The following is a 24,115-nucleotide window of genomic DNA, read 5'->3' as shown; positions in this document are numbered from 1 at the left end:
TTCTTATGCAAAGCAAAACTTAACACGTTTGACTGTCTTTTATGACTAACAGAAGCTGTAAGTCACACCTCCAAACTAACTTAATTAAAAACTGTGGTTAAAATGTGCAAATTACTGGGAGCGATTGGCTTGAGCTGGAGTAACTAGTCTAGTGTTTTATTTATTTTGTTGAACACACCCGTTAAACTGTGTGAATGTCTAATGAGTGCGGTCAATAAAATCCTAACTGTGTATGATGAATGATGCTGACACACACTGCGTTTGGTTAATATTGTGACCCAGGTGAGGATCACATTTTTATGGCGAATGAATGCAGAAAAGCAGCTAATTCAAAGGGGTTCACATACTTCTTGTTGCCATGGCAGACTCGTGAAAATGTCTAGACAGCTTCAGGGTGCAGTGGAAGTGTCATAACAGTTTAATTGTGAAAAAGCTTTAACGGATGAAGCTGAAGAACAATAAAAATGCAATTAAGGTTCGCCAACATTCTTCCAGAGGATCTTACTTTGACATGTGTAGCGGGTTCAAATATATTTGCATTTCTTCCACTTTGGTGTACATCAGAACCTTCTCTGGAGGCGTTCGGGACATGTTGCCTATTAGTCCCTTTTAACATGACTCCCAGTGAAGTTTGGCAATTTTTCCGGATGCTGGGAGCTGCAGCGTTTTTTGCAAGCGCGGGGTCTCTAGGGCACGGAGCACACATGGAAGCACTTTATGGCTTCACTACACTGCAATTGGGCCTATTACCATAATTACAGCTTTAAAGCCCCAGCAATTTGTATCAGGCATGCACCACTGCAACAACCAGACCCTGCAGAACAACAGCCACCCCCTTTTAATTCAAACACACCCTCCTTTGTCTCTGCATTTCACCCGTGCGTGCGCTCTCTTTCTTCTCAGTCTTTACCTTCTCTGGTTACATTAGTATCGGAGAAGTACAAGGAGTTTGTCATTTTTCAAGCCTACGGTGACACATGTCCTCTAGAGATATAGAGCTGAGCCCGGGGTGATGGTTGGATGAAATAAAAAGGGAGAGAAAAAGAGGACAAAAGCATCAAGTGCTTCCATGTGGCTCAGAGGAGGCAGCTGGTTAAGAGATCCAGTGTGCATTATCACCCCATCGCTGATGAAACAGAGAGTGGGATTTCCAACTTTTAGACTTTTCCAACTTCCAACTTTCAAATGTTCAGTCGTCTCGCAGGCGATCTTCACTAAAAGTGATATTTCCAGGCTGTTTGCTAATACCTGAAAACACTTTTTTAGGTAATCACCCATGGCAAATGTTAAATACCAAGCTGGAACGATTAGATTCCTCCACAATGACCTCTTCAAACAAAGAAAAAAAAAAAAAGTATGTGCAAGCAGGCTTGCTTGGGAGACGGAGAGGGGGGAGGCTGACGCCCTGCTGGTGTTTGGCCCAACCCAAATCTGTAAGCATAAAGATGAGATGCATCCTGACTAAATGGTGCCGATTGTAACCAAGCAAGCCTGTGACTCACCACCAGTGGTGTAATGTAACGAAGTACAAGTACTTCGTTACTGTACTTAAGTAAGATTTTTGAGAATTTGTACTTTTATCGATACTTTTATTTTTGTGTACTTTTACTTTTACTTCGTTACATTTTCAAGGAAAAAATTGTACTTTTAATCCGCTATATTTAAAATTGGACACGTCGTTACTCGCTACAAATTAAAGTTTTACATTAAAGGAGCATGAGGCAGGATTGAGGCAGGATTTATGAAAAAAATTTGTATAAGTTTTAAGTTTTTCTAGTAATAATGTCAGATGAAGCGTTCCAAACCAAAAAGAATGAGCCCTCTAGTGTATCTCTCCGTTGCCTTGAACAGGCTGTGTGCTGCAAAATGTGCTGCAATTGTGCCCGGAATTTCCCGCGCTGTCCTGCGGATGTGACGTCACATGACGCTGCATGTGCGTTCTCCCCGTTCTCCCGTGCCGGCTTCGCTGTTGGCTGCAGTACCCCCAACGGCCGTCGTGGCGAAGGGTGGCGCTAGAGAGTCTCATTTCTTAAAAGGAGCCTCATGCTCCTTTAAATGAAAATGTAGGCTATTGCCGACTACACCGACGCAGAGCTACACCCTACGCCGCAGCCTACGGCGTAAGGTGTGCGTCGATTTAACGCGGAACCATAAGGCGGACGTTATTGAGGCCACCATGAGAAATTAAGCGGGAAGGGGGGCGCGTGAATTGCCCGTGATTGCCCGGCGGCGGCTCCGTGACGAGACACCTGGGGCGGACGGGGTGACTCGGCCTCCATACCGAGAAGGAGGGGGAGCTGCGCCGCAGAGGAAGGCCGGAGGAACCGCCGTCGCGTCGAGGACCGAGCGGCAGGCAACGCGTGTCCCTGGGCACCACTCTTTCATTCCACCCCTTCTAAGGTGGTTTTGGCATTTAAAAGTTATATCAGTTCAAGAGTCTCCTTCATCCTCCTTCAGCGGGGGTTGCTTAATTTTGTGACTTCATTTCTTTGCAATCCTTTTGAAAATAATTTTGTACTTTGAATTTTGTACTTTGTACTTTTTACTTTTTACTTTTGTACTTAAGTACATTTTACACCATGTACTTTTGGTACTTTATTCTATTTAATTTGAGGTACTTTTATACTTTTACTTAAGTAATGTTCTTAATGGGTACTTTTTACTTTTACTTAAGTAATTTTCAAGCAGAAAATGTGTACTTTTACTTAAGTACAATATTTTTGTACTTTTTCCACCTCTGCTCACCACAAGGTAGAGTTAGTCTTAATGTCCTCTGTGGCCCCGTCGGACCTGGCCTTTTGTCCACAGTGCATCATAAACACATCAAGGCCCTCAAATAAACCCTTGCAACTCACTTTCACCGTCTTCATCAACAGGACGGTACGGCTATTTGGCAGGAAAAGCTTTTCTATGTCTAACATTTCAGCTGCGGCGGTGCGTTCCTGTTGCTGTTCCCCAGAGCGGCTACACTGTCATCAAACCTGATTACGTGAGAGAGCAGGCGGGAGCGGAATCAAATCATGGACAGTGAGATGTTTTTAAAAAGACCTGCGATGAAATGCTTTATGTAAAAAGGCTGTTTGGCTTGAAAAACATCCCAGCGGACTTGAATCCTTTCACCAAACTGGAGGTGCACACACTCACCCTGAAAGGCCTCTACTCCTCCACACGTCGTAGAGCACCAGAGGAATGTTGCCGCTCGCCGTGGCCGTCCCGGCCTGGAGAAACAGAGACAGCAAATAGAGGTGTGATGACGGACGGATAGTCTCCCTGGCTTCCTGCTCCTCAGACAGGCCCCCCCAGTTAGTCGTCCCCAGCTGAGCTTCCTGCAGCCTCCACCCTCCCTCCCTCCCTGTTTTTGTACATGGACAGCTGTGTGGGAGGCAGGTGTCACCTCCAGCACCCACCCAGGAACCCGCTCACAAACACTCACGCGGCCCAAAAACCTTCTCTAGTTCTGCTCGGCCTCCTGCGTGCCCGTCGGATCGCTGCTTTTATCTACTTGATTAGGGCTGGGGATCCATTCAAATGTCAAGAATCAATTCGATTCCGATTCTTAAGATTCAGAATCGATTATCAAGATTTGATTTGATTCCGATATTGATTTGGGTTAGTGTTATTAAAACAGTTTTTTGAGCTGTTGCATGAATTATATGACAGTAGTTATGCAACATATTACTACTAGTATTATATTGAGATTCAACAGCAAGTATTGGCAGCTAATGATGCTGTAAGGACCAATCAGCTCCCAGAATGCTGATAGAACTGCTTTCAGAAACATCATGTGGGTCAGAATTACCAGATCCAGCAATCCAGCATCCAGATAACAGATCCAGCAAACAGAGACGGATGAAATCGGTTTTATTTTTTCCCACATTCCGTTTTTATTTGTTCCAATTTCGGTTAGTTTCCTATTTTGGTTTTTAATTTTTGAGCATTTGGTTTTTAGCATTTTTTGCAAATGTAACCCCAAGACAGTATATAAAGTAATGAAATATATATACAATTTATGCAATTATAACCTAACACTTTAATGTTTTCATACCTTTAAACATATTTAAAGGCAAAAACATGGCACCAGTTATTATGGTGTCCAACAAAACATTCCTTTTTTGGGGATAAACAAAAAAAGAACCAAAAGTTGTAATGTAATGATGAAAAAAAAATACAGAAATAAATAAAAAAGAAATAAAAAAAATCGATCTTTAGACATATTAATCGATTTTAAGGAATTAATATGAGAATCGATTTAGGATTGAGAAATCGATTTTTTTAACACAGGCCTATACATGATATGAATAAGCGAGGTGTCAGCCTGTGGCGAAGGAGGCGTGAGCGCTGCAGTGCACAGGTATGATGCGTTATCCGATGCTGGAAGTAGCCAAAAAGAGTGGGGGCAAAGGTCATAACTCAACAAGATGTTTCATGTTTCTCATCTGCGTTTCATTTGTTAATAGACGTCAAGATTTGTGCCTTTCAGACCTGCAACATATTTCCAGAAGAGAACAGAAAAAGGTTTTCTACTGTCTCACATGTGACAGGTATTGAGCTAAGAGGTGTGCTCTTGCCTAACAGTGACATTCCTGCAGATTCCTTCAGTCATTTCATCATATTATGTAGCAGAGAATGAGATATGCAAATCAATTTTTTCCAATGTTTGCAAATATTTCTTGGAATATGTTACACACCCAAATTTAAAAAGCTGATGTGTACTAATAAATAAAATGAAGTTGGTGGGGGGGAAACAAACCAAATATTTTTGGGTTCAAAGTATTTGCAAAAAAATAAGTAAAAGTAGGAAGTCTGGGCATCTCTGTTGAGACTGCTGCCCCCGCGACCTGGTAACGAATAAGCGGTGGAGGATGGATGGATGGATGGATGGATAAGTAAAAGTAGAATACACTTTTACTTGTATGTTCCACCTCATTGTCACTGTGTGCGTCTGTATATGATGTGCAGTTCACCAAACCTGTGTGAAACCGAATGTTTCATTGGGTGCAAAGTGTAACTCTGAGATGGGTTTTTTTTTGCTTCCATAACAAGAAAAACACCCCTATTCCTTCTGTTTCTGTTGGAGGCAGGTTGTTGAGAAATGACTCTCTCGTCGGCTGACAAGTTTTCTTTTCCTTTACCACTCTGGGATGGTGGAAGGAGGGACAGGAGGAGCAGCGTCCAAAACACACACAGGACACACAGTGCCTGTCTATCGGCCGGCGTGCAGAAATATCTTTCTGCAGCCAGGTGTAGGAGCTTTCCCTGACATACAGGACTGTCTCAGAAAATTAGAATATTGTGATAAAGTCCTTTATTTTCTGTAATGCAAAAATGTCATACATTCTGGATTCATTACAAATCAACTGAAATATTGCAAGCTTTTTATTATTTTAATATTGCTGATCATGGCTTACAGTTTAAGAAAACTCAAATATCCTAACTCAAAATATTTGAATATTCTGGGAATCTTAATCTTAAACTGTAAGACATAATCAGCAATATTAAAATAATAAAAGGCTTGCAATATTTCAGTTTATTCGTAATCAATCCAGAATGAATTACATTTTTTTTTTTTTTTTTTTTTTTTTTTTAAATTGCATTACAGAAAATAAAGGACTTTATCACAATATTCTAATTTTCTGAGACAGTCCTGTACATTGGTGTGCTTCAGTACGCGCTTTCACATGCGACTTTTCTCCATTCTTTGGCATTCACAATGTTTCATACAGCTAAGAGAAAAGGAGTGTTGGGGCACAGCATCCTGACGCCGTCTCATGTCAGTAGGAATCACGCTGGCCGAGCAGAAGAACGCCACTGTCCAGTAGCAGCAGAGAAGTCCCGACCGTCCAACACCGTCCAACACCGTCCAACACCGTCCAACACCCAGCGGTGCTCCGCATGCCCACCTGCCCGGCCCCTCCGCCCGCGCCAGCCAGGCCGCCCACGGCACAACACCGGCCTTTCATTCTGCTCGCTGCTGCAAGCAATCTGATGTGACAAGTTCAAACACCCATATTCCCTCCTGTTAATCCAATCCAAATCGTGCAACCCCATCAACACCAACACTCCTCTTTCTGTCTGCCTCCTGTCTGGACTCTTGCTGCTGTGGGAGCTTTAAGAAGTAAAAAGAAAAAGGTGCTAAACCTTTCAAGTGCACAAGTCAGATTTATTGAGCAAGTGATAGTCTATCCATATTCTGCTGATGGAATCATTTTGACAGATAGTTCATTGCAATGGCTCTGCCAGCTGTTTGATACACACTACTTTTTCTAGCAAGTATACCGATCACTTGTTGGTTTGACTAAAAACTCAATATCTTAGGGTTAAGTTTGATCCATGCTTCAGCATTTACTGGGATATTTCTAAATTAAATCAGCCATAGGGCTACTTTTAGATGGCAAAAAAGTGATCAATTATATTAGGCACCAAAAACAACAACATTCAGGCAGTTTGGAGTCAGACTAGCATTTGCACCAAAATTGGAAATACCACTTGGGGAAACTGAAATAGGTTAAATAGGTCATCAGGTCACAATAAACTGGTATTTTGGCCCCGGATGAAAGTAAAACTCCTGAGCATCTGTTAACAGACCTCAGGTTGATGTAAGTGTGGGATGTTTCACTGAGTGATGCTGTTTCTGGGGATCACCGTGCTCTTTGCTGCAGCCTGACATGCACTTCCTCAGAAAGGTAACTTTCAGGTCAGCGCGGACACGTCAACCTCCACTTGTATTTACTACAACATATTCCTTGTTGCTGCTTCTTCTCCATCATTTTCAAACCAGGTAGTTAGATTGCTAGAATTTCAGTAATAGCAAGTGTTCAGATTTTATAAGCTTCAACTCATACAAGATCTGCCCTGTTTCTGTCGCTGTGTCTGAGCACTGAATCGTGCTCAAAAGATCCCACACCGCCCCCTACGGGTCGGTGGTGTAAGTACAAAACAACGCAAACATATATATATATATATACATAAATAAATAAATGAATAAATAAATAAAAGGAGACACACTTTGTTGCCACAGCCACATATATAGATTCTGAAAATAAGTGGTTATTTACATGTTAAGGAAGTAACATTCGATTGCCGTTTTAATTTTATATATAATATAAATATCTCATATCTTGTTTTTGTATGATTATTTGTTTTCATAATTTCTTCATTAAAGAAACCACCTAAATTAGTTTAACAAAGTGCTAACCCCGTGACCTGTACAGGATTAAGCGGGTGGGTATAGAAGATGGATGGATGGATGGATGGATGGATGGATGGATGGATGGATGGATGGATGGATGGATGGATGGATGGATGGATGGATGGATGGATGGATGGATGGATGGATGGATGGATGGATGGATGGAAGGATGGATGGATGGATGGATGGATGGAAGGATGGATGATGGATGGATGGATAAACTACTATGTAATTAAACACAATCAATATTAAATCATACTTTCTATAGTTAACATAAAAACACACTTTAAATGGTTTACCACTCACCAGAGCTGGTGCCTGTCCCGACCAGAAAACCCTTTTAAAAGAGTTTTTAAAACTCATGTGTTTTTCCTGGTCAAATAAATAATCAGAATTTAAAATATTAATTTTAATTCCATACCACCAACCATACCGAACACGAAAACAACAACCCTTGAGTGATGTAACTTCTTTTTTTTTTTTTTTTTCTGTCTAAGCTCACCCGGAGTGCCTTCAGTGAATAAAGAAATCCTGCCCTTATAAAGCTACATGAACACAAGCCAAGCGTTTTACTGGTGGTTAGATTTCAGCAGCTGCCTCACAGATAATATTTACTGGAAGCTTTTGTACTGTGCAGCTCCATCTACAGCCAACAGGTTCTCGCAGGACATCAAGACTGTCCGGGTGTTTTAATTCCAGTATCTCATTAGTTAGGACAGGAGCGCAAATGGAACACTGTGTCTTTTACAAGGACTGTTTGCGTGTGTGCGTGTGTGTGTGTGTGTGTAACAGGTTGAACTCAGTACTCCTTTGGAAACACACACAGGATGCAGTGAGGGAAGCCAGACATAGAGGTAGAAGAAGGTGGTAGTGCTGGTGCTGGAGAGGGTGGGGGGTTTAACAGAAGGGACACTGGCTCTTTGCTTTACTTATTAGTGACATGTAGCCTTGAGATGGAAACTCCTCAGTCTAACACTAACCATGTGCACAAATATGTCTCTCCGACACGGTCCATACTCCAGAGCAGGTGACGGATGTGTTTGCACGTCTCCCTGCTGTCTCAGGGCCGCGGCTCGGCCCGCTCGGCCCCGCGTGCTGACACCGTTTCATTTGCTCAGCTCCCCGTCTGCGAGGCATCACCTGACGACAGTGTTTAAAAGTAGCTGCCAGAGGAGGTGGTGCACCGTGTAGCTGTGTTAAGTGTGCGTGTACCTTCGCAAGCATGATCCTGGTCTTTGCCACGTCGAGGGGAGTGGTGACAAACGCGGCTACGGCACCTACAAGACACACATTTAGCACAAACATATCAGGACTGTTCGTCGCCTGCACTGACTTTAACAGTAAATGCTGTTACCTTTGAAGCTGCTAATCCAATCATAAATTAAAACAAACCTCATCTAAACCATACCTTCACTGAAAATACACACACAAACATGCACCTGCTTGGAAACACATACACACAGATTTGCACACACACGCTTCTTTTCTATGAGTTGTGTATAGGCGAGAGACGTTAGTGTGCCTGCCATCAACATACTGTAGCAGCTGTTCTCAGAAAACATACCCATACGTGTCACAGGCTAAGTTTTCTCCTTCATTTCGGTTGGATAAACTCAGAGGTGTCAAGTAACGAAGTACAAATACTTCGTTACCTTACTTAAGTAGAAATTTTGGTTATCTATACTTCACTGGAGTAATTATTTTTCAGATGACTTTTTACTTTTACTTTACATTTTCACGCAATTATCTGTACTTTTTACTCCTTACATTTTAAAAACAGCCTCGTTACTCTATTTCATTTCTGCCTTAAAAAAAACTATCCAGTTAAATTGCTCCATCCGGATAGAGTGAATTTGGTTGTGGTTGTTTCAGATGTTCTTGTCCAGTTTTGTTCTTACATCCGTTCCCTCAGATTCCTGCAACTAAACTTGGATGTACATTCCAATAAAGGTTAGGATAAATGATAACATGCCTCTGAAGTTTGACTTTTTGCACCATTACAATACTTATAGGCAACTAGTCATCATATCTCCTGCTCTCTGAAACACATGTTAATGCTTAATAGTACACATATATGGTTCTTTAATATATTTGCATTATACTAAGATGCATTCATTTTCAATGGCTTTTGTCCTTAATGGCTTTTTCCCCCTTACATTACTTTTACTTTTATACTTTAAGTAGTTTTGAAACCAGTACTTTTATACTTTTACTTGAGTAAAAAACTTGAGTTGATACTTCAACTTCTACAGGAGTATTTTTAAACTCTAGTATCTATACTTCTACCTGAGTAATGAATGTGAATACTTTTGACACTCAAGAATCCAAAGAAAAAGCCCTTTACACTGACATGTTTTCCAGTGTTTCTTCCAGCATTCGGCGACATCTATATAAATTTTACACATAAGAGTTCTCTAATGAAAGATCAAAGTGGTGGCTAGAGCGGAAATTGATGAGAATGTTGGAAACAAGAGGGTGATGTAACGTCTTCTCGGGCTGTGCAGTTTTCCCTGGGAGGTTGAGAGGGGGTCAGGTCTGCAGTAAGTCAGCGCCGGGTACAGGCGGAGATATTCAGGATGATTCAAGCCGCCTGTGCGAGCATTTCTAGTGTCACGCACATTACGGCCGGGTGAATGAGAGTGTACAAAGTGCAATGTCAGAGGAAATGAGTGAAACTCGATGATCCCTCTTGGACAGCAGCTCGGTCATGGAGGGATGGGAACTTAAATCCTGCCCTGGACCCGCCGTGCCCTGCACTGCTGTCACACCCGTCTCCCTTCCACCTCCCTCGCCCCAGATCGCCAGCTGAAGAAATTCAGTCTGCTCCGGCTGCTTTTATCCAACATGCATCACATTATCACGGGCAGCTTAATCTTTGCTGGATCTTTTTGAACTCTTTCCTGCTCACAATCACATCCTCTGTCTGCTATTTCTCCCTCCTTTCCAATGTCTCCCTCTCTCCTTCTTCCCACCCTGGACTGAGTCTGGGCGGGTCGGCGAAGGGCCATGTCTCAACTGGGATGCTGTGTCATCTCTACATTTTTTTCTGCCTTTTTTACTCCATTTCAGCACGGCCCCCAGAGCAGCTAACCTCCATTTTCCTGTCCTGTCTGGCGCACCGCAGCAGTGGAAGAGTTATGGACTGAAAGACATAAACATCCGACCACTGCTCCGTGGATTGGTCTGCCAAACTGCTTTTTTTTTTTTATGAAATATGTCTTTAGATTGTGGTTCTGCTTTTTCATCGCAATAAAAAGGTGAAGACTGGGAAGAACGATGGACAATGGGACACATATTTCATTCAGTCCCTCCCTGGGTAGAAGTTACAACACTAACTGAGCAAAAAAAAAAATCTATTACAGGTAGGGCTGTGTGATTAATCGATTTTAAATCTAAATCGGATTTATTAATCAAGACGATGTTAAAAAAAGGAAAATCGGAAAATGGATTTTCCTTTTTTGCAGCTGGCTGCATTACAGACAGAGCTCGTCTAGTCATCTTTGTTTGGTCAAGAAAATTGTAAATGTTGTCACTTTACTAAACTCAAGGAGGATTTACAGTATCTTTCAATTGCACTTCATTCCCAATAGGGAAATTTGTTTGCTATTTTTCTTTAAAAATAAAGATAAAATATTTGAAACAATTTATTCCATTGTCTTTTGTAGTTTTGCCACGAAATCGAAATCGAAAATCGAAAATCGGGGTTTCAGAGAAAAAAATCGGGATTTTATTTTTGTCCAAAATCGCCCAGCCCTAATTACAGGTTTACAATTGTGACACAATTGTGAAATATCCAATTACAATTGAATTAAATTATCTTCCCCCTCTCAAAATAATGGCCTACATCATACTTTTTCAAAACGTTTTTCAAAAAGCAAAAACAACTAAACCATATATTAGGTGTACTTTTTTTTCTGTCCTGAAAAGTGACTTAGGCCTTTATTTTAGTACTACAGTACCACGATTACTACTACTACTGCTAATACTGTCAGTTAGCAGATGCTAAATGGCGTTATATAACCTATTGCATGTTGCAAAAATACCCCCCCCTCCAAAAAATAAATTGCCCTCGAGGAGCCTATATATCCAAAAGGTGTTTACTTCAGGCTGATTACATCACAAGCTTAAGTCTCGTGTTTGACCAACAACAAGTACAGGTACCGCGCAGTGACAGGCGTTAATAAGAAAGTAGAGATTTTTATTTTTTTTATTTAAACTTAATGCAACCAGGGATAATCCTATTGAGATACAGAATCTTTTTTGCAAGGGTCAAACAGCTAAAACAGTTTGACAAACCAAACCATTACAGTATAATGACCAGCTGCGTTTGGGGAAAGAACATGTGCTTGCAGTAGTCAAATAGTCCTTGATTCTAGCTATAAAACCTTCCATTCTTGGACGATAATCCAATTTAAGATGACCCTGCAATTTATACCAGGACGAGGGTGCGAATGCTTTGAAGGTACGTTCCCCAAAGACAGTTTGGGTACGAGGAATAGTGTATATTATCAATCTGTCATGCCTGAGACTACAGCTTTTGGTGTTGACTTTTGAAACCAAGAGAGAACACGAATAAGGGGGCCAGTCACACAGGATGGCCTTATAAAGAAAACAATATCAGTGTTCCCATCTGCCAGACATCTCTCCAGATAATTCACATTTTATCTTGAACAAGCCAGGAGACTAGTGAGCTGCAGCAGCTTCCCCACACATAAGTTACTCGTCTCCTTGAACACTGGTGAATATACAGAAAATTAGAATATTGTGATTTTCTGTAATGCAATTACAAAAACAAAAGTGTCATACATTCTGGATTCATTACAAATCAACTGAAATATTGCAAGCCTTTTATTATTTTAATATTGCTGATCATGGTTTACAGCTTAAGAAAACTCCAATATCCTATCTCAAAATCTTAAACTGTAAACCATAATCAGCAATATTAAAATAATAAAAGGCTTGCAATATTTCAGTTGATTTGTAATGAATCCAGAATGTATGACATTTAGTTTTTTTAATTGCATTACAGAAAATAAAGAACTTTATCACAATATTCTAATTTTCTGAGACAGTTTTTCCTGTACACTATCAACTGCTCATTGATGAATACATCCCCATCAGCAACTCATTGCATTTAGTGATGTAGACGTTGTTAAGACGACCCGCCGAAGCTCAGAAGCATCAGAAGGGGGAGGGAAAGTGATTTGAGAGACTTTGATTGTTGGTGAGCGTACACTCACCAACATCTTTATTCGTAATCTGTTGTTCCTAATGACGTGGTGCTATGTACCTACACAAGTATATACCAGGTGTGCCTAATAAAGTGGCCAGTAAGTGCATTTTCTAAAAACTCCAAATGTGACGCCTTTGAGCCATTTTTTCAGAAAACGATACACGTTTTCCCTTTTTCATTTTGAGCAGATTGATAAAAGCAGCAGCTGAGATGTGCTTTGTATATAAAAAGGGAGGTGATTTGTGAACCTACTTTTACCTTGAAAGAAGAAAAGCACAGTTCCAAACCAGAGGTGGGTAGTAACGAGTTACATTTACTCCGTTACATTTACTTGAGTAAGTTTTGGGAAATTTTGTACTTTTAGGAGTAGTTTTGAATCACTATACTTTTTACTTTTACTTGAGTAGATTTGTGAAGGAGAAACTGTTACTCTTACTCCGCTACATTAGGCTACGTTGAGCTGTTACTTTTCTTTTATCCCTTTTATCCGCGTACGCGTCAATCTCATGACATCACTGGGTGATTCTTTGGGAAAAATGTTTGTTTTTTGCACGTTTTGTCACATTTACACAAACATGGGCTTGTTCTAGTTCTGCCTGGTTAAAAAAGAAAAGTACAAAGGCTTGAAATTTTGTGCTACTTGTGCTTAATTTATTTTTTTAATCTGTTATTATTTTATTATTTAGTAAAGTACTTAAATTTAACTAATTTAACTAATTTTAATTTAAGCTTTTTTTTATTTTTTATTAATTTTAATTTATTATATTGATTTCATTTGCCTGAAGATGATTATTTTGTACTTTTGTCTGTTTGAATGGTTGTGTTAAAAAAATAAATCAGACGTTACTCAACAGTTACTCAGTACTTGAGTAGTTTTTTCAAGTACTTTTTTACTTTTACTCAAGTAATTATTTGGATGACTACTTTTTACTTCTACTTGAGTCATATTATTCTGAAGTAACAGTACTTTTACTTGAGTACAATTTTTGGCTACTCTACCCAGCTCTGTTCAAAACCCTCTCATATAAAAACTAAACTACTTCCATGTAAGCCTTTACCTATGAAGCTTTTCGTGTGTTTCATAGTTTGACTGGATTTTCTCTTGCTGTTCTTTCCCTCTAGTTTTTAGTCTGTTCTCTTTCCCTCTTTCACTCCATATCTACACCTTTCTCCCTCCCTGTTTCTGAAACGGCTCCAAGCTCCAGTGCTCAGAAGGTCGCGCAGCTGCAGAGGCGCAGACCCAGAAACCGGCCCCTCTCATCCCTCCTCTCTTTCTCCCCTCATTGTCTGCGTTTCCCCCGATACTCATCCAGACGGACACAGAAACAGAGTCTGTTCTGGAGCCATGTTCGCTGGCCTGAGTGCTTAAGGACTGTCATAATGAACCTCTGTTGAGAAAACAACGGAGGGTGCCTCCTCCGTTTCAAAGTAAAAGAGTTTATGTTTTTATTCTCATATGGTGGTATTTTATCCATCCACCCATCCATCTCATCCCCCCATCCACCCATTTCCCAAAGCAACATATAATCCCCTGCACCTGCAAACGCTCCGCACACCGCCGACTGCCAAGAGTGGAGTGTGTGACCTTGCTTCCATGACCACAGCGTCTGGAAGAAAGAGAAGTCAGGAGAAACAGAGGGTTGTCAATAGAGGAGGATGATGAAAGAGCAAGAAAAAGGGAGAGAGAGACAGAGAGATGGAGCCTTTTAGCTAGTACTTCATATCAGACACATTCAAAACACATTGTGAAACTCGGTCTGGTCCGGAGTCCAGAGCCCGTGGCTGCTGGGAAATGGGCTGTCTGGCTATTTTGGTGTTGCCTTTTGCTCCCCAGTGATGTCACGCCATTTGTCTCCCAAGAAACGCTACAGGATGGGGCGGGATAAGGGTATTCTCTGTCATGTTCAGTCTTGACACGTTTTGTCTCGCTGCAATCATGTTTGAAATAAAGCAAGTCATAAAACATTAGAGTTGTTTTATTTTGTAACAGGTACAGAGTGAGGAACTGATCAGTATACGGGTCAATGACGAATAAGGATTTTCAAAAGGTCAATTTTAAAACAATAAAAAAAAGAATATATATTGCAGTTCAAACATTAAGAATGTTGTGTACACATAAATTCATATACAAATTTTAAATAAAGGGATTTTAGAGTTTTTTGTCAAGATGAATTTGCACTAGCCTGAAAAAAGGTCATGTGGTGCAACCATGATTCATATTAAAATACATTAATTTCCATAACATCTTGACATCTTTTTTTTTTACAAGTTTTTATACAAAAATTATACAATATACAAAAATGTATTATACAAAAATGGTTGTTTTTTTAATGATCTGGCCACATGATATTTCATAAAATGGACATCATCAGTCAAACTTTGTTTGTATATTATGATGGAAATATAAATAAAAATGTGTTGCAATCTTACACATTACAAGACATTTCTGAAATCATGCCAGATAGAAGAAGATTGATTTAAATACATTTAGAGTGATTTCAAAAAAAGTTTTCAAAACAAGAGTCATGGTCGGACGGTCGCACCACATGACATTTTGACGCTTAAAACAACAACAAAATCCAAGATAAATAGTATTTTTTGTAAAATTCCAGTGAGTCCATATGTGGGACAGGTAGTTCATATATATGATTTTTTTTTATCCATTTAAACCTTTTTTGAATTGAAAAAAAAATCTGTTTTTCAGAAAATATAGGCGTCACGTCATTGACCCATACACAAAAAGTGCTCCAGAGTGTAAGGTGCTTTCAGACCTGTGGCCCGTTTGTTTTGTTCAGATTCAGGGGCTGAATCGATACAGTTGTCTCGTTTTTCGTTTGTGGCGTTTGTGTTCACAAGGCAACCGTCTGTAGTGACTGTAATCGTCTCCATCCTTACAATATCAGGTCATCTTTTGTTTAATCAGAATGCTTTTCACACACGGCTAAAAGTCTCTTACTTCTTGTTTGGGTGTTTTTTTTTTTAGAGTTTAAGCCCTGAGAAATTCTCCTGTCTTCTTTACCCACTGCTCTTTTAAGGTTTGTCCACAGGGGGAATGTGGCTGTGATTGCCCATCTATAGATTCACAGATATCTTGAATTTACTACTGGTGTAAAAGCGTGATATCCAAAACTGATACAAGACAAAATATGCAGAACTCTTGGCATTAAAAGGTTTTACGGCATTAATTGATCACCAAATAAAATTTGATCTTCAAATAAGTCACAATAATAGAGAATCATGACATCCTTGATAACAATTATAATGTTTATCACTTTTAAATCCACCTATTAAGTATTCACATAGCTGGAAGTGAACGTTTGAAGTAAAACCTCTGACAGAAATAACATCCTGCAAGTTGTTTCAGTAGCTCTGGATCAGACCTGGGAGACTTTCTTGAGGAGTTTTTGACCATTCCTCTTCATACTTCAGATCAGACATAGCATGCCAAGTTTGACCACTTCTCTTCAGGTCATTCCACAGTATCACAGGGTTAAGGTTCGGGCTGGGACTGAGTCATTCCATAAAGTGGATTTTCTTCTTCCAAGGCCATGGTGTGGTGGGTTTACCTCAACGCTTGGGGCCATTGTCCTACTGCATCACTCAACTTCTAACCAGCTTCAGATGGCAAACTAACTTGGGGATTCATTTTCTTCTTGACGATGGAAAGAGGTTGAGGTTTAAAGGCCGGGACACACCAACCCCATAATCGGCCGTTGGACGCCATCAGGCCGTTGGGGCGAGGGCGCTGCCTCCACCCGGGTTGGTGTGTCCCGTACAGTCGTCCATCTGCGTCAGCGTTCATTTTGGCCGATTCGACATGTAGAATCGGCCACTAGCCATCGACCTCTATGACCAGTCTGGTTGGTGGAGTGCTAGCCCTTGACTAGCAAATCAGAGGTTTAGAGTTGCCTTGGGTTTGCTTGTATTATATTTTCATTATTACCCATCATATTTTCTATCATTCCTGACTTCTTCAGACATAAAAACAGCGGGCTCAGTTCAGAACTCGGGACTAGAGCGATCCGTAATTTCCGGTGGTTTTTGTGCAACATCATGGATTATTGCCGCAAGCAGTTATGGGGACGTATTATGCCTTGCGCACATGCAGAACGTACGCTCCAGTCGGGCGTCGGTTTGGTGTGTTCAGGGGTATTTTTTGGACCAATTAGGGGAGACGAGAGCCGACTGCTTTCCTGCCAACGGTCGGCCGTTGGGTTGGTGTGCCCCGGCCTTAAAGCAACAAAACAAAAGCCCCAATCATGAAACTTCGTGGTTAGGATGATGTTTTGATGTGGGTGAGCTGTTCCTTTTTCTCATCCATCCATCCATCCATCCAATCAATTCTGCTTTTATTTCATTAGTCCACAAGACGTTTGCAGTTGCAGTGCAGATTTGGAAGGCGCTCTTTGACCAGCTTTTACACACACAGTGTTGATTTTGGTGAGGAGCAGTTTCGTCTGCAGTATTCTGCAATAAATGTCCTGAATGTTTAGACTTACATACGATAGACTTATGACCAGAGATGTTTGCCCGCCCCAGTGATGTTTTCAAGCCTTTAACTGCTACCTGTGGGACCTTCTTTAATTCACAAAGGGTTGTGCACTGTACCTTCGGAGCCATCTTGGCTGCATGCCCTCTTCTAGGAAGAGTAGCCCCAGTAGTAAGTTGTCTAACTGTGGACGGTTAGATGCTCAGACGCTTTGGCATTACTTTACACGCCCTTCAAACTTTATGCACAGCAATTACAATCAAGAGTAATTTCTCTTGATTGTTAGACAACTTTTGCGAGCCATGGTTCACATTAGCAGCTTCCCATAATCAGTACATTTAAAATGCCTAACTGTCTTTCATTAATTCAAAGTAGCTCTGAGCCCCATCTCGAAACCCACTTCATTAGCTGGACTCCAGGTGTGCCAACTACTGGTTCCAATCAGCGCTTACTGAGGCAGTTACTCCGCGGCTTCACAGACTTTTCCCTCCAGCACTGGAAATGTTTCATTAGGACTTCACTCCGTTAGACTCGTGAGTTAGATTCGGAAAATTATGTTCTTGCTGATCAGGAGAATACAGGACTGTCTCAGAAAACTAGAATATTGTGATTTTCTGTAATGCAATTACAAAAACAAAAATGTCATACATTCTGGATTCATTACAAATCAACTGAAATATTGCAAGCCTTTTATTATTTTAATATTGCTGATCATGACTTACAGCTTAAGAAAACTCAAATATCCTATCTCAAAAAATGAGAATATTCTGGGAATCTTAATCTTAAACTGTAAACCATAATCAGAAATATTAAAATAATAAAAGGCTTGCAATATTTCAGTTGATTTGTAATGAATCCAGAATGTATGACATTTTAGTTTTTTTAATTGCATTACAGAAAATAAAGAACTTTATCACAATATTCAAATTTTCTGAGACAGTCCTGTATATGATTTCACAAGTCAAGCTCAACTGACTTTAACAGATAACAGAGCTACTTATTTACGCATGTGGAGGAAATGGTTTATATTACACACACAGTCAGGAAGGTAAGTATTTTCCAGAGTACTTGGTCTGTCTAAGAATCACAACTGCGACTGGCCACTGAGGGAAACCACCTGATGTTTTTGTGTTGAGATTGAACTCAGAGCGAGAAGGGAGCTTTTCTGTTTTTACTAGTTTACTAGTTTCCAGCTGTGTTCCAATTATTCAAACTGACGCCAGTATCTGTTGGGAAAAGTCTTTAAATCTCCGCAAAGACAGGTGTTTTAGTTTGTCTCCTTATTTGTAAAAATGGACTTCTTCAGTCCAAGAAAGTCTCTAACCAGCTGAACTAAATGCGCTCAGCTGCCCACTACACCATTAACACTCCTGTAGCTATTGGTTATTTTTGCTTTAGGTTCCTCTTTCCGTTCTGCTGCCGACAGCTGTGCTGGCTGTGCAGGGAAATAAAAAGAAAAAGGCCAGAAAGCAGCATGTTAAAATCCCACAGAACAGATGGCCCGTCATGCCACACACATGCACTCCTCTCACATTTCTTTACTCAGGTTCTTTCATTCAGACTGAATTCCATCACTTTAGTGGGAGACGTCCTCTAAAACTAATTGGTGGTCAGTGTGAAGGAAAAACCGTTTGCCTGCAAGAAGAGGAGGCCCGATTCTAACGGCTCAGCTCTCCACCAACGGATGGTCCAGATGGCCTGGAGAGAGAAGGCCTTTGACTGAGGGACAAAGAGACACTTGTGAACAACACAATCTGTCTTGCAAACACACGTACATACAAACACACGCAGCTGTGCGGGGCATTGTCCGGCTTTGCTCGGCCGTTAGCTTCCAACGTCGGTGGAATGTTTGACTGTCCGTGTCTCTCACCCTGAGACATGATGTCATTCTGACAAAAATGCTGTCTTTTCACGGAGAAAAATATTTTATGTGTTCAGAGCCGCAGAGAAACGAAAGGAGCGAGATGGCAGAGAAGAGACGGCATTAAGACGGAGAGGAAGAAACAAGTGCTGGAAAAAGAGATAGAGAAGACTGCATATGCTCGGAGCTCGTGATAAATCGAAGCCTTGTTTGATGGCCGTACCGTCAGCCCATTAAACCGGGCGTGAGTTCTCATTTCTGCCTGCCACAATGATCCAGGGGAATGCTGAGTGGGAGCCCGCCGTAAATGTGTCACAGTCTAAGCACAGCACTAGAACTTTACTGCAGATTTATTGCAGAATAAGGACTGGAATCCATGCTACTGGATTCAAATAAATATCAAAAATAAAAGATACAAAAAGGATCAATTTTTCTTTTCTCTTCCAAAAGTGAACAATACATACCTTTAAATATTCCCAAAGTGGAAACTGCACCAGTGAGAACGGGATCTGAAAAACACACCAAAGTTTTAATTACTTGATTAGGTCTTTTTTTTGTTTGTTTGTCCCCCCCCCCCACCCGGATATTTCAGAGTTGGCCATTCTTGCCACCTTTTCTATTTCCTTTCACTCATCCGGCTGTTGCCTTGTTCCTTCCAGTATGATGATGATTAATGAATGAGAAGAGATGCGGTTTGGCAGCCCTGAATGGACAGATGGATAGAAGGATGGATGGAGCAAACTTTTGCAGAGGAATAGAGGAATAGAGGGATGGAGGGAGGTCTTTGGTGGTGGCTGGAGTGTACAGTATGTGTGCTGCAAATGGAAACACTAAATCGACTCAGGCAGGAAGTTTCAGTGGGGAAGAAACCGGGGGCAGTGCCAAGGAGAGGGGCAAATGACACAGTCAGACCACACACACACACACACACACACACACACACACACACACACACACACACACACACACACACACACACACACACACACACACACACACACACACACACACACACACACACACACACACACACACAGCTGTGCAAACACACACACAGGAATGGGCACACTCTATAAACAGGCACATAGAGAGAAAAAAACACTAATTCACACAGAGTTGTATACACTGCAGATACAGACACACAGATACACACACACACACACACACACAAATACAGAGCAGGACAGGAAGGAGGAGAGGGGGAAAAAAACAAAGAGAGAGAAAAAACTGTGACCCTGGCTTGTGTCATCAGCCTTTGATCAGGGAGAAAAGGATCATTCATCCAGCTGCGTCGTCTACTCTTCAGGGTTTCATCAGACTACCGGAGAGGTGTGAGGGCTGCGAGTCAGCCAAAGTACAAAGAAAATACATGAACTGGACCGGTGCCACCTAACAGGCTTATTAAGCCCTTGGCCCAAACCAACCCACTTCACATAAACACTCAATCCCAAGTACATTCATTGGAAATGCAAGGTTTTTGCGTTGGGCCATTCCGCGTTGGCCTGTGCCAGTTTTGGGCATGGTAAGTCTCTTAAATGCTGCTTACAAAGACAAAAATATGGCTGTAGCATAACTCAGCCACTCGGAGTTTCAGTTTAGCAGTACACAACACCCAAGCAGAGGTGTCTAGATACTAGAGTTTAAAAATACTCCTGTAGAAGTTGAAGTATCAACTCAAGTTTTTTACTCAAGTAAAAGTATAAAAGTACTGGTTTCAAAACTACTTAAAGTATAAAAGTAAAAGTAATGTAAGGGGGAAAAAAGCCATTAAGGACAAAAGCCATTGAAAATGAATGTATCTTAGTATAATGCAAATATATTAAAGAACCACATATGTGTACTATAGAGCATTAACATGTGTTTCAGAGAGCAGGAGATATGATGACTAGTTACCTATAAGTATTGTAATGGTGCAAAAAGTCAAACTTCAGAGGCATGTTATCATTTATCATAACCTTTATTGGAATGTACATCCAAGTTTAGTTGCAGGAATCTGAGGGAACGGATGTAAGAACAAAACTGGACAAGAACATCTGAAACAACCACAACCAAATTCACTCTATCCGGATGGAGCAATTTAACTGGATAGTTTTTTTTTAAAGGCTGAAATGAAATAGAGTAACGAGGCTGTTTTTAAAATGTAAGGCGTAAAAAGTACAGATAATTGCGTGAAAATGTAAGGAGTAAAAGTAAAAAGTCGTCTGAAAAATAATTACTCCAGTGAAGTATAGATAACTAAAATTTCTACTTAAGTAAGGTAACGAAGTATTTGTACTTCATTACTTGACACCTCTGCACCCAAGTAGTCCAGGGAGTGTATTAGTGCGCCGTCTTTTCAGAGCACAGAACATGTGACAGCTCTAGTTATCCGTCGTCCAGTTCCAGCTGTCCTATATAAAAGGGAGATGTTAATGAGCTGGGTGGAGGCGGTTGGTCCATTCTCTGCCACCTCATTCACCTTAGCCGCCGCCACATAGCTCATCCTACGGCTGAGACAAAGCCACGCGCCGCCACCACAGTGGCGGATCTGCAGTAAGGGCTGGCTCCGTACAGGCCACAGCTGTCCAAATGGTTGGTATTAGAATAATAAAGTCCTGGTGTGACATCGAGACGGGACCAAAACCTGAATGACTCAATTTCTCCCATTTGTCCTGACTGGGGCAACAGGCTCTACGCAGACTGAGTGGTTAAGGAAGATGCTTTCATGGTCTGGTAGGTAGCTCAGATACTAACTGTACCTGCTCAAGCCCTTACATTTCCATAATACGTCTGCTTTAAAGGATATCTGCACTTTAAGTAGCTTTCAGTCTTTTAAAGGCCATTACAAAATGAAGGCAAGGCCATAAACCTGTCAAAGTCAGTGTGAAACCCAGCAAGAGCAATTCAAGTTGCTAAATTAAGACTAAGCTACACTTTCTTGCAATTTCCTCCCTTTAACAAAACCTTTTCAAATTGTTGTTGATTTATGCCCTGTTCCAACTTTTTTGAGATGTGTTGCTGCCATCAAAATAAGATCATATTTTCTTTTGAATGGCAAAATGTCTCAGTTTCAATTCCTGATATGTCATTTATGTTCTATTGGGAACAAAATACGGGTTTATGATATGTGCAAATGATTGCATGCTCTTTTATTTACATTTTGCAAAGCGGTTCAGCTTCATTGGAATTGGGGTTGTGAAAGTGCACAGTCCTCCCGTGTTTACCATTTTATTCTTATCTAAACAGGTTTTGATAAGTCTGTGCCACTCGCCCAACCTAACTGTATGATATGTGTCCAGTATGGTAATCAGAAAGCGTGGCTTTAAAAGTAACTTGCATATTTGAAACGCATTTACCTACAAAGTCTACAAACAACATTTTATTGCTGTTTGATAAAGCAGCTGGTGCATGGTGAAACATAAAACGTTGGTCCATCTGGTCTATCTGGTCTATCTGGGCAGACAGAAGCAAATTCTTGGAGTCCTCGGAGATTATCTCAAAGCTTTATTTGACGTACTTTGACGTAGAGATGCGTCTGGTATCCAGCCCCCAGAAAGTGGCAGGTTATAAAAGTGCACCTGTGTTTTATTACCACACTGATGAGCTCTGCTTCTGCAGGCCAGAAGAGGTCAGGGACAGAAAGAGAAAGGGAGGAGAAGAAACTGGGGAGGGCACAGCGAAGGGCACTGCATGCCACTGGAAGCACACAAGGGTAAGACCATACTATAATGAAGCATCGGTAGGGGTGGGCAAAAATATCGATATGGCAATATATCGCGATACTTTTCCAGCCGATTCAATATCGATATTCAAAATTTGATCGATTATTGTTTTTTTAATTTTTTTTTATTTATTTTTTTTTATCCCCGATCTTTTTCCCATTATATCACCCAGTGCTCCTACCTAAGTGACAGTCCTGGGCATTGCCATTCTCTACCAACCCTGGGAGGGCCCTGCACTGAGCTCAAGTTTTATTTCACGTTTTATTTCATTTTATAATTTATTTTTTATATAACACAATTGCCTGTCCTTAAAAAATGAAAAATAATGGACAGAGGTTTATTTATTTATGGATTTATATCTATACTGACTGATCACTGTGCCTGTCCTTGGTTTTAGTACCCATCTTTCTTGTGTTTATTATCATTTGCCACATAATTAAAGCAACCTCATACTAAATTTAATGTTAATTTCATATGATGTAAATAATATGAAAAACATATACAAATATTTTGTAACTTTAGCTTGTATAGTAATAATAAAACATTGTTTTGACTCAGTTTGTCCCATGAATTGTCACTATAATCTGATGAACGTGCAACTCGGATTTTAAGATCCATCACTATCATCTGATGTACATATATACAACTTGGATTTTAAGATGTGTAATGCATTTTTAAATTTTTCGGTGAACTATGTAGAATATAATAATCGAGATATCGCATAATCGGGATATCGCAATGTGTATCGTATCGTGGCTCAAGTATCGTGATGCGTATCGTGAGGTCCTTCCCAATACCCACCCCTAAGCATCGGACTATTGTACAAGTTACAGTCAACTAAAAGTTGGCCAAAGTAAATACAGTATATGCCCAGAATCATTAAATCAATCATAAGTTGTAGGTTTTGGAATATATGTGTTATATGTTAAATACAGAGCTGATATATGGACTACAGGTATAGTAGTTAAGTAGCATCAAGGAGGGTCCGTCCTTTAGGATCCAACTCCTGCTCCAGGAGTTTTTCTTGCCACTGTTTATGTTTATGTAATAATTGCTCAGGGATCATGTTCTGGGTCTCTGGAAAGCACCTACAGAAAAAACTTCTGCCGTAATAGACACTGTAAGAAATGAAATTGAATTGAACTCAACATGATACTGCCATTTATTCAAAAAAATGCCAACATGTAATGAAGTAGCGTCTCCCAAACTTTACAGTCCTCTTGATTTATATTGGTTGGAAACACAACACAGAAACTAGTTAAAGCTAAATAAATGGTAAAACAATTTCAAATATCCTCATTGAATTCAGCCTTTGAGTGAAAAACCGACCAGAAGATTTGCAGAGTGCGCAAAGAAAAAAAAGACAAGAGAATGGGGAAAAGAAAAGATCCACATGTGATTTATGAATTGGTTTGACAACCCTGGCACACACACACACACACACACACACACACGAAGTGCACGTGTGCGTGCGTGTTACCCAGCAAAGATGACATTTCTGAAAATAGCATGTGGTCTCACAGAGATGGGTGATTTGTTCATAATTAAACTACCACTGACACAATGTGACACAGAGCAGACTCCAGCTATGTGTGCTTATTTGGTTTATCCGAGTTATGAAAATCAGATACGCAGGAAGGAG

The 24,115-nt window shown here is 40.6% G+C and overlaps 1 protein-coding gene across 1 annotated transcript in view; it reads right to left on the bottom strand.

Moving 5' to 3' along the window:
- slc25a26 (solute carrier family 25 member 26) overlaps nt 1-24,115 on the bottom strand; it is a gene marked incomplete at its 5' end in the record, with an annotated part of 67,734 nt that overhangs the window by 8,834 nt on the left and 34,785 nt on the right. The window contains 4 exons of the mRNA XM_061728306.1: nt 3,145-3,218; nt 8,402-8,466; nt 13,960-14,029; nt 19,237-19,281. Of these exons, the coding sequence (XP_061584290.1) occupies nt 3,145-3,218; nt 8,402-8,466; nt 13,960-14,029; nt 19,237-19,281 (254 nt within the window). The remainder of the gene's footprint in view (nt 1-3,144; nt 3,219-8,401; nt 8,467-13,959; nt 14,030-19,236; nt 19,282-24,115) is intronic.

This window comes from Cololabis saira, chromosome 8, assembly GCF_033807715.1.
Source record: "Cololabis saira isolate AMF1-May2022 chromosome 8, fColSai1.1, whole genome shotgun sequence".
Taxonomy (NCBI): domain Eukaryota; kingdom Metazoa; phylum Chordata; class Actinopteri; order Beloniformes; family Belonidae; genus Cololabis; species Cololabis saira.
The sequence above is the reverse complement of the archived record's forward strand: the minus strand, read 5'-3'. Positions and strand labels throughout refer to the sequence as shown.